Genomic DNA, 12,264 nt, shown 5'->3' on the forward strand with positions numbered 1-12,264 from the left:
GGAGTGAAATAATAGCTAATAATTGCTCAGAGGCATAATGTATCTCACTAACATATGCAAAATCTATATTTTGCTCTATCTGAGAACTTAAGTTAACATGTCTATCTGCTTTAACCAGTAATAAAAAGCTAGAAGATAATACAGATAAAGCCTGTAGATGACATCGAAACGGAAGTTTTTATTTTCCGCATTGCTTTGAATAATTTGTAGATGTACAGATAAATCTGTAGACCTGGCAACTCTCGGACAGTCCCATAGAACACAAAATACATGAACAAGAAGTGCTGTGAATTATATTTGTAAAACTGTATTATACTGCCATCTTTCGATCGTTTCTGGAACAAAACTTCGAGAGCTGATTACAGTACATAACCATTTTGTGCCTTAGTTGGTTGGTTTTCTAAAATTTTGTAAGCGATTTTATAAAAATCTTTTCTTACTAGGTTCGAAGAACACGTGACTAGGACATGTTTCATGGACTGAGAATTGATTAAATTTTCATGATACAGATCCTGGCCAGTACGCTCATAACGCACTATTCAATTGCAAACAGTCGTTCCTTCAGAAAAAAATGTTCCGGGGGGCACACTTAGTATTCCAGAGCACTATTCTATTTATTACTATATTATAGACTTGGTATCCGGGGGGCACTCTCAGACCTCCGGCGGGGCTCTGCCCCACCAAAACATGTCCGGAAGACACACTGATTTTACAGTTTGTAAGCTCAATATCTAGAAACAAACTTGAGAGAATCAGAAAAAACAAAATATCTAGGAACAATTTGGCAATGAAATCAAAATATACAATAATAGCAAATAATTGCAAATTTGCAATAATTGCAAATTTGGAGCTAAAAGATCGACTTTTATTGATTATTCATAGAATTGTTTAGTGTATCAATTGTTTTCGTGAACGAACACGACATACAAATAGTTCAGTTTGGCATATCAGGGAAAGTATAATGACTTTGAAAAATTTGTGTTCACAGATCAAACCAAAAAAGGGCTTCGTTCTATTTCTAATGCTGAAAATTCTAATTTCCGCGCCAGTTCCTCTTTCAAGGTTAAGTTTAGGGGCATCCCATTTTCCGGTGATTATTTCTCAATGGTATGTCCAATCTGGACATGCAATCCTTTACAACACTTAGCGCGCGCTGTTGAATCCTCATGTCAAATTTGGTTAAGAATTGTTCAGGAGTCTCGAAGGAGTATTCGGACAAACAAACACCTAAGTTGAGTAAAAGGAGCCTTGCTCCAAAGATGTATATTATAGATTTTAAAGAATTATAATTTACACATTGATATCAAAAATCATTTTCCACTGAAGAGCATCTGTGTTATAAAAAGTACGTTATTCAATGTGAATCAATCCCTTGAGTTGAGATCCTGGAAAATTATTTACATTCATTATTTCATAAGTTAATAAAGCACGAAGTTTGGAGATATCGTCAATCACCACCGCATATTCGTAAACAGTCATTTTTTTAAGATATTATATTACAAAATAACAAGACAAAATCATCACAGTCAAGATTTACCTTTGTGAAGGTTATCGAAAATGAGCTTTAATACAGGCATACGTTGCCGTATTATCTTTCGATCACAATTCCTCAGGAAATAACGAAAATCATTTGCAATCTTTTTTCCCCTTTTAGAATTATTTTTACTTTGCCTTGATTGATTGATTGATTTTGAGGTTTGCTATTTCGTTCAGCAGCAAAGCTATATGAGATGTGGACCTACTGATTAACGTGGAATCCTAGCAACATAAGCTCCCGCCGGGAATCGAACCCGGATCTCGTTACTTTGTCTTGAATCAATGCAACATACTGTATTTGTTCTTTTATTGTAGGTGACTAAGAAACAATGTTTTTTTGACTAGAGATTTCGAATTACAAGGCTCTTCATCTCCTTCTGTTGATGTGAAACTTGCGGTGTTGTTATTTTGTTTTTACTCTCAACATCAGAAGATTCACTTTCTAACGCCTCGAGTCTGGAGACGGAACCACTTAAGTCACTGAGAATTATGAATGTGTCATACAGCCTCTTTCAACGTCTAAACTGTTTTGAGTGGTTAAATGACATCTTTTCTTAACACTGGGGCAGTGTTGCTCTCAAGCAACATCGCTTCTATTGCGTTATCCGCACGAATTATAACTTCAGTGGCATTATTGTATATATTGAATTGGCATTATTGCTTTCATACTGTATTCATATACATGATTTGTGGGTCGCTTCTTTAGATACTTCTAATCTTCGTCAACAGGGGACAGTCGAATTTCGTATTGTAGAAGCTCTACTCCTACTTTCCACGAAAGTTCTTTTATATACATATACAGTTTCGTTGAAATATTTTCCTACAGAGCAAGAAACTACGAATAATATATATATATATATATATATATATATATATATATATATATATATATATATATATATATATATATATATATATATATATATATATATATATAATTCGTAGTTTCTTGCTCTGTAGGAAAATATTTCAACGAAACTGTTGGTAATTAGTGAGAGTATTCTTATGATATTTTACCATAATAAGGCAATACTACTCAGTAGCCACACATAAGATCTATTTTATGGTAATGCCGCTTTGAAATAAACACCCTGTATTTTGTAACCAAAGTATAAAAATACTTTAAAAGCTACGAAATTATGATCAGGAAGACGTGGTTCAACTATTAAAGGAAACTAAATATTTTAATGGTAATGCTATCAATGGTTGTCCATTAAATTGTTAAAGGAACATAGGGTGAAATGTCTTTAAACCTTCGGACAACAAACAAAGCAACATATGATACTCAGAGAGACGTTTGATATCACCACTAGCTGTTCAAGTAGGTTACCGATATTTTCAATTGGTCATGGACGCCGGGGTGACGTGAAATCATACGGTAGTATGTTTCTATTATTTGCATTTTATTTACTATCATTAAATAAATACTATTTTTTATTGCTGTTAAAGCAATAATGTAATACTTGGTCTACTACAAGAAACACCAGGAGCGAATTTTGTTACGTAAACTTATATATGAATCAAATGAAAAGTAGAAAATGCATTTACTTTTCTTTTGTAGAAAATTGTAAAGATATTGCAATATTTAATATAAGGCACGAAATCGTGTAATCGATTTTCAAATTGAACAAATATATTAGAAACGCTGTTTTGTTTTCTTGTTTACGAATTCCTAAACCGCGATTGTTTGTTTCCGAGATCAATAACAACTTTCGGCAATATCTTGTCTTGTCGGATGAGTGAATAGTCATACCGTAACAAACAGTGATCGGTATCTGTTATCGAGAGAAGGTTTTCCCATCTTTACTCAACATTCTAATGAAAGCATCGGTGTGGAGTAATTAGAGAGACAAGACCTAATAAATGATGAAGGTACAATTAAAAGTTGAAGATAGAAATTGTTAATTAATATAATACCAAATTACCATACGTAAGATCACTTCTACTCTCCACATTCACACTCCTTAATTAATAAGGCTAATTTGCTCTGATATTGATATTGATATAAATTATTATTTTCTCTTCTTTATATATTTTCTCGCTTATATACGTCAATCTGAGCGTAAACCTTACTGTTGTTCAACGTAGAAAAAATGGAACGTTTTAATATATCACAGATATCAGTGACGTCACTTACGAATGAATTATGTATTTTGAGATTTATTGACCACTTTTAACCTATACTGAGTAGTACCCTTTCAGTCCCCATCTCCTACTGTGTACTGAATTTCAACTGGATCGGCTGAGTGTTGTTTGCTCCAGGGAAGCTATGTTCGACGTTTCCTTGGAAATGCCACTATGTTTTCGATAATCACATGTTGTAGATATTATTAACGAAACATTTTATTCTGATATATAAACAAAATTATAAGGCGTTTTAGAAAATGTTTGGCCTAACACTACACTTTTGCGGATTTTACATAAGAAATAACTTATATCATATATTAGGGAAAATACTTATTTACGAAATATATAAACTAAATAGTGTGAATCATTTTTAAAAACTCGTTCGGAGAAACTTTAAATCGATTTTCCTTAAACAAAGAAGGTGAATATTTGTTCTACATAAGTAACAACTACTAAACATAACTTTATTTGTTAATGTAATAGTATTAATTAATTTAGTAATATTAATATTTGCAATATTAATATTTGTTAGTAATATTTGTAAATGTATATTCTAGGTCATGAGGTAACACCACAATCAACAGCTGCTCGGATGGTCTATGTCCTAACATATCTCACAGGCGTTGTATTATACGCTGCGTATTCTGCTTCCTTGATTTCCTATCTCGCTATTAGTCAAATTGAACTTCCGTTTCATTCTCTGAAAGATATGCTTCAACAGAGAACATATAAACTTGGTGTTCTAAAAGGATCAGCTGAATATACTTTGTTCGAGGTAACATTATGCATTTATATAACTATATTTACTGATTTATATATTGAAGTCTATACGGAAAATTAACAATATATATTTTTTCTGTCTCACTCTCTATCTTCTGACTCTCTAGGTTTCTGGAAACTGATATACCGTCTCTATGTAACAGAAACTCTATATTGTGTATTCCAGTATAATATTTTTTTACTTTGCCTACGAGATATTTACTAATAATATACTTGTTTGAAAGACAGAATGCTTGCCGAAAAATCACGATACTATTAATACAAAATATGAAACATAAGTAAGGTAAGAAGAAACAACTAAGTGCAGGGTATATTGAACAAGAAAATTAGAAAATTCAGTATGAATGTATTCAATGTAATAAGGGCTTATCCATTTTGCCATAAGGACCAAACTGTGTCACGTTATAAGGTCAAAAGATATGTCGGATAATAAATCGAGTTTGGGGATTCCAAATCCACATGCGATATATTTCAAGCACGTAATCTTCTCGTAGGGCGAACGTAGCTAATTCGAAGATGATCCATATATTTTATCATTATTATTGATTTTACTGAAACAAGTTGAGTTTTAACACTGTTCTATTCATATTTACCTTAAGTGTCATACATCATTTCTAATTCTTCATTACGTTTTTGCAATAAGCTTTCAATTACCCATCTCTTTATTTATAGTTTTTGAGATATGTGGACATATGTTAATGACTTCGTCTTTTTCATTGATTTTCTATTGACTTAATGTTCATATTTGGTGATTATTTACTATGTTACATTCAGTTTTAGGACAACTTCTTTTTAAGTGTAGAATCTACAAACATCTGTTTTATATTTCTGTTGAACTTCAGCCATCTCTCTAGTTTAGTTTTTCAGATAAGTGGAGGAATTATTTGCTAGTCATTCATTTTCCATTGATATTCATGCTAATGTTTCGTGCTTTTCTGACTATATTCCGTTCATTTTAGGGCAATTTACTTTCAGAATGTTGAATCCACATAGTCATTTCTACATTTGGGATGAATTTCAGGAATCTTCCTCTTTGGATTTTGAGATAATTGAAGTATTTATTTGTTTTTATTGATTTTCCATTTGTATTAATCTTAATATTTCGTGGGTTTTAATTATGTTTCATCCATTGTAAGACCGTTTGCTTTTGAAATACAGAATCTACATAGTATTTTCATATTTAAGATGACTTTCAGTCATCTTCCTCTTTTCGGTTTTATAATAAGTGTAGGAATTGTTCGTTTATCATTAATTTTACATCGACATTAGTGATAATATTTCGTGTTTTTTTTTTTTTTTACTATGTTCCATCTATTTTAGGACAAATTGTTTTTTGCAATATACAATCTACACAGTCTCTTCATAGCTTCTTCGAAGTAGATGTCAAAACAAGCTAATTTACTCTCACATATTATTGTATTTAATATATTGTAAAATTCTCTCTGTTCTATAGAGTAGAGGAAAATACGGTACACGGGAGATTGAACTTTCCCATCACCTTTTATTTCAAAAAAGTTCCTCTTGTATACAAGTATATTACAATAAGCAAAGTTTCCTCTATATAGGTAAACAAGTGAAAGGAACTCAATAACCAGGCGTCTTAGGGCGAGTAGGTTAGGTTACTCTCAATGACCATGCGTCTCTTTGGAGGAGTAAGGTGTTCCCAATGGCCATGCGCCCTAGGACGTTGGTAGTTTGATCAGCCGGGTGAGACTGATATTTCTTAAAGTGTGCTCTCCTCTTTTATATTATAATATTGCTGAGTGCTCGTCCCTGCGTCAGTAGTCTAATGTTTTTGATTATGAACAATGTCCTCTTCGTTGCTGTTGTCTGTAATGTATTTGTTTACTTGAAGCACGTGTAGTAGATACATGGTTATAGCATGGTGTGGAGACATGTGGGAACCTTACAATATTTATATTACTTTAAATACTATGTATTAAATACTATTAGTGTACTAAATACTTTTATTTGTATTAAAAGCTATACGTGAATTAAATACACTACAATAAACCGTAATAAATATTATCACAGTTTATTGTACTGTAGTTAATAAGGATATATAAAATACCTTTTGTTTGATATTGTGTTCATTTGTGAACCCAAGTATGTGTGGATTCGCTACTGTGTTTTTATCTCAATGTTTTGCGCTCTGGGTATCAGTCGTTTGTCCACATTCGGAAAAGAAAGATACTGCGGGAGTCTCTGCTTTCAGTTATCCTCACATGTAAATTTTATCTCTGACGTGTAGAGGTATTAAACAAGTTCGACGTAAGAAACTCTAACGTAATTATGTCGTGAACTTCGTATCGATGAATACTGTATATTATGCTTAAGTTTTAGCAACATTTCCCAAAGTAAGTTAATAAAATTTTAATCTTTCTATCAGAAATCCTTTGCATCTCCAAATCAGTGATGATTTCAGTGGATGTCTCATTGATAAATCATTAATATTACAAAAAATTGTCACAATAGTTTAGTAATAGATTCCTGACACCAAAATAAGAAAATGTTCATATAGACCTTAAGTCGGGAGCGCCTACTTTCATAGTTATAAAGTGCTGAAAACGTGAAAAAACGAACTTGAAGGGTACAAAGTTTCACTACTATAGGACCTATCATAGTCCAGTCAAGACATCACTAAGGAACTGGTATGTGAACTATCCAAATATCCATCTCTCAGAACCTTCGGCACTTGCACAATCATTTTTAGAGAGGCTGTTTAGGAGTATTTGATTACTCTTCAACAACCTCTCTAAACAGTGGTGTGCAAGTACTGGAGCATTTTTAAACATGGATGTTTGGATACTGCAATAGGTCTTATAGTAGTCGAGCTTTTAACTTTTAAAATATACTGTTTCACGTTTTTGGCACCCTATAGCTTAGATAATATCTACTTTTGAGCACGGGTCCATATGAACTATTTTTCTTACTTTAATATGAGGAATCTGTTTAAGAAATATTCTCACACATTTTTGTAACATTCTATGTTCTGTAGTTCTCTACATATGAAAAATCCTCTGAAATCATTGTTGCCTCTAATTGCTAACATATTTACATGCCTAAGATTATACTTTGCTATTGGATTCTTGTTACGGTTAGTATGATACAGCTTTTAATATAACTTTATTAATCATTGTTGACAATGTTGACCGAAATTGTAGTCGGTGAAGGAGAACATCGTTACATGATAGCTAGTAAAATCCCTAGATGATGAGCATGTGCAGTTGTTTCAACAGAGACGAGTGAGTGGATACACAAGTGACTAAAAAAGTACTCTAACGAACCAGTTTAAATAACATATATACATGCTACAGGACAACATCGTCTATTCCCTAAATATAATAGGGAAGGCCATGATGTAAATTCAGAGCTCATTAGACATAGACGAACTCTTTTTGGTCTCGTATCTTTTATTTACAAAAAATACTTACATCAACAAAAAGCTTCTTTAAAACCTTGTTAGTCTTGTTACTTTGTGTATGTTATATGTAAGTAATAACAAGTATTCAGAATGCCAGTAGCAATATATATATATTACTATACATACTGGATGTCAGATTCACTCTCTGTACAGGGTGTTAATTGTTAAATCGAACTTCACATACAGACTAAGGCTTGCAACTAGCGTTTGTGTCACCCGAGGTAAACACAAATTCACCCCTCCCCTTACGAAACATCGAAATTTGGTTAACGTAGTGTTATTTAGTTGTATTATTGCACAAAAAACACATTTTAAAAGAAACTAATATTTTTTCTATTTGTAATTATGCTAATGTAAATAATGTAAACTACAGAAATGTATTACATTCGTTACAGGGTTCAAATGGTTTAATAATAATTCGTACACAAGTATTAGTTTAAAAATAAGAAACCAAAACCCAAATTAAATAGAAAGTGTCTGAAATATTATAAAGTTATCATTGGAATGAAATATTTAGTATTAATCACATAAACACATTACAGTGCATTCTAAATAAATTATCCTCTTATAGATAGTATTTGTATTGTAATTGGAAATCGCTAATGGAACGAAATAAACAGTGACTACATCATTATAATCATACAAGCAAATATATTTTCCATTCAGCAGAGATAAAATCATTTTAGTGCAATAGTAATAATTGTCTTAAATGTTTAAAACGCAAGCCTTTGTGGCAGCGAAGTGTTTGATTATGTTACCATAAGAAATAGTTGAAAAGTTATTGTGCCCAATAGCAAAAATGGTCAAGTTTGAAAGTCTTTGTTACGTCATGGTCCGTCTTAATTAATTGTTTTTAATACATTTCTATCTACTAGAACTTCTTTAGCCTGAAATAACTGTCACAGGAAGAGTTAAACATGTATTTAAGGCTGTAGTCATTGCTATTGCCATTCTAAGCGCCCTTCTAACGACGCATCCGGGGAACGTGCCACGCTTGCTTCACCCTAGCAGTGACCTAGCTGTAACCTCTGTGAAAGTCCGAACACGGTTAAGAAACTCACGGCCGCACTGAGACTTGCAGCATTAATAAATTTTGTTTAATAAGATTTTCTTGAAGCAAATGTTGGAAAATTTTATATCAACAAGAGGAAATTCTTTCGAATGATCTACAATACCACCAGATTAACAGTGTAATGAACCCAACATAAAGTTGTATCTATGTTTAAAAGTGACATCACTAAATCAGATTATTACATGTTTGAAATTCACACTTAAACGAAAGCTTACAATATAACAAATACTCAGTGTTACTAACAACGTTCAGTAACACAAACATCAAAATTGTGACAACCTCTACAACAAAATGACCAAAGTGATTCGGACGGTGACAATGCACATGCAAAGCGTTTTGCCGTCGAACACTAACATACTATAAGAATGTATTTTGAGTGCAATAATTCGAAAGAAAAATTGAGTTGTACGTCCCACGTTTATGCCAGCTAGGTTAAAGGAGACGGTGAAGATGAGAAATGAATGAAATGGTGGAATAAAGAAAGTGGGAGGGAACGGGAAAACCCCAAGGAAACCCACGCACACGGTGTTTGTCCACCACAAAGTTCACTTGTAGGGAGCAGGGTTTGAGCCCGTGACCTCATGGACCAATGGTGAAGGCTCTACCACTAAGCCACCGCGGCCCCTAATAATTCGAAAAAATATTAAAATGTTACAATTGAACATTTATTTTTTAAAGCGTAAATTTAGGAATTTTGGGATTTAGATTTCTGAGCCTTCGATATCTATGGCCATTTATCCAATCATGTATGATGGATGACGTCCCTCGGCGGGTACACTATCCGGGAAAGGAAAGGAAGAAAGGATTGGGAAAGAGGGAAACAGCCTGGGACCTATAAGTTAGGTATCACCCCGGCATTTGCCTGGTGTGAATGAGAAAACCCGGGATAACCTAATTCAGGATGGCAGACATGAAAAAAACTTTTTACACTTTTTTCAACCGAGTGCCCCCACCGGGAAACGAACACAGGACAGCTCGTCACGAAGAAGCGTTAATTTCAAAATACTGTTTAATTAAGTACTACATCCTATCGTGTAGTTGGTTTTCAATACATGTAAGAGATCACAGTGGCATTTACACTGTTTCCGCGAAATAAAAACATGGCGAATTGGTGGGATAATTTTATAATAATTTATAAAATAACAGACAAATTCTGACCAAAGCATATATTAACTAATAAATAATAGCGTTACAGTTTCGGCAAATTAACTTTGCCTTCATCAGACACATTATGAAATACAATTTCTAAGATTACAGCTTATATACTTCTTAAAGTGAGAGGAGGTATTCCATCAACCAATCATATTCGTCCTTTCCTTTAACAATTTTTAATTAATGCAAATGCAACTTTTAATGATCAGCTTTCACTTAAGAGCTAAACTTTTAATTGGCACACCTGTGTATGAATAACTTTCACTTTTGAAAAACATAAACTTTTAATTGTCTATCCGTTGTTCAACACACCTGTTTTAATCTCTTCTTTCTTCTCTGTTTTATCCAATATCTTTCTCCATACCTCATGTATATTTAGTCCGCTATTCCAATTCATAAGTTTCTCGCTTCCTTCCTTTCTTATCCATTCTGCCTCTTTCCATTTTCTTATAATGCTTCTTTTCTCCTTTTCCAGCCCCTCTACGCCTTCCCAGTCTATTTCATGTCCTGTCTCCCTTACATGTTTATATATAGCGTTACTATCTCTCTTCAATCGAACGTCGTCCTTGTGCTGTTTAATCCTTTCTTGTAACCTCTTTCCTGTTTCTCCTACATAACTCATATCACATTCTTTGCATTTAATTCTATATACAACCCCTTCATCACTTATTTGAATCTCTGTTACCTTCCTTTTCCTCGTTCGCAATGCATCTAACATTCTTCTGCTACCTTTTCTGTACGTTCTTACTCCTCCTTTTCTCAATAAGTTTTTTAAGACTTCCGTTTTTTCTCCTATGCTCTCTATCCCGAACCATCTTTTCTTTTCTTCTTCTCTATCTTCTCTCACTTCCTTCTGCCTTCTGTCCTCTTCTTTCTTGCTATTCTTCTTCAATATATCCTCACTATATCCATTCTGCATTAATAAACTGTGAAACTGTTCTATGTCTTCTTTTCTCTTCTCGTCATCACTGTCTATCATTCTTATCCTTCTCTCCATGTTTCTAATAAAGTTCCTTTTAGTTCCTTCATCTACATCACTTCTTCTATGGCAATAAACACCTGCTGAACATTGTTTTCTATACCATGTTGTTTCAAATTTCCCTCCTACTTTCCTTATTGTCATATCTAAAAAGTTTATTTTCCCCTCTTCCTCTAATTCTACCTCCAGGCTTATTCCTTTTTCTTTATCTTCTATCCTTCTCACAAATTGCTCGAATTGTCTCTTCGTTCCTTTCCAAATACCTAAACAATCATCCACATACCTGCAAAACATAATCAGTCTTTCGCCTCCTTCTTCTTTAACTTTCTCTTCCCATTTATTCATCACAATTTCTGATAACACTGGGCTTAATTTCGATCCTATACTTAGTCCTTCCTTTATTTTCACTAATTTTTCTCCTATCGTACACACACTGTTCTCCCATATCAGTTTTAATGCTTTTATCACTTTATCTTTCTTCCATTTCCTTACTGTTCTATTCTCCATTTCTTCTTCCAATACCTTCAAAATATAATCCCTTCTTAAGCTGGGAAACATTGCTTTGACATCTACGCTAAACATCAATGTTTTCTCATTTCTTCTTCCTACTTTCTCTATCATCCTCTTTACTTCTTCTGTATTCTTAACTCTATTACTTACTTGTTCTCCCCTTATTTCCTCTGCTATTATCTTTATTTCCTCTTCTAATGGTTGAAAAATATTCTTTCTGCAATCCATTACTGGTCTCAACTTTACCTCTTTTTTGTGTATCTTCGGGAATCCTTTCATATCCGGAATTCTTCCTTTTTCATCTAATAACTTTCTAAAGCCTGCCTTCTTTGCATTCTTTATGATCTCCTCTTTAACTTCTTCTTTCATTTTTCTCTCACCTATCACCTCGTATGTCTCGTCGCATAATTCATCTAATTTCTCTTTGTACCATTTTTCTTCCATTACTACTACTGCTCCTCCTTTATCGGCTTGTTGTATAACAATGTCTTTCCTTCGTCTTAAGCTCTTGAATCCTTCTTTCTCTTCTTTTGTAAGATTCCCTATTTGTTTGTTCATATTCTGCCTCACTATAGCAGCAGCTTTTCTTCTTATCGTGTTCCTTTCTTCCTCTTCTTTTATGTCCATAATTGCTTGTTCCACTGAAAAAACTAATTCCCTTGTATTCGTCTTTTCTTCCTTCAC

At 33.3% G+C, this 12,264-nt stretch overlaps 1 protein-coding gene across 1 annotated transcript; it reads right to left on the reverse strand.

Moving 5' to 3' along the window:
- Window positions 1-1,877: 1,877 nt before the first annotated feature.
- LOC145689308 (uncharacterized) lies at window positions 1,878-12,207 on the reverse strand. The gene is made up of 2 exons (XM_081763449.1): window positions 11,354-12,207; window positions 1,878-1,992 (listed from the first exon to the last, which is right to left on the reverse strand). Exons 1-2 carry the CDS (start codon window positions 12,205-12,207, stop codon window positions 1,878-1,880), a joined length of 969 nt encoding a protein of 322 aa, XP_081619575.1.
- Window positions 12,208-12,264: the final 57 nt, after the last annotated feature.

Source organism: Thermobia domestica, chromosome 7, assembly GCF_964235325.1.
Source record: "Thermobia domestica chromosome 7, izTheDome1.hap1.1, whole genome shotgun sequence".
Classification (NCBI taxonomy): Eukaryota; Metazoa; Arthropoda; class Insecta; order Zygentoma; family Lepismatidae; genus Thermobia; species Thermobia domestica.

Coding starts and splice junctions, on each gene's coding strand:
- LOC145689308 (XM_081763449.1), bottom strand. CDS start 12,207: ATGGACATAAAAGAAGAGGAAGAAAGGAACACGATAAGAAGAAAAGCT. Junction 1,993..11,353: donor AGACTGATTATGTTTTGCAG/GTATGTGGATGA, acceptor TTCCGTCTCCAG/ACTCGAGGCGTTAGAAAGTG.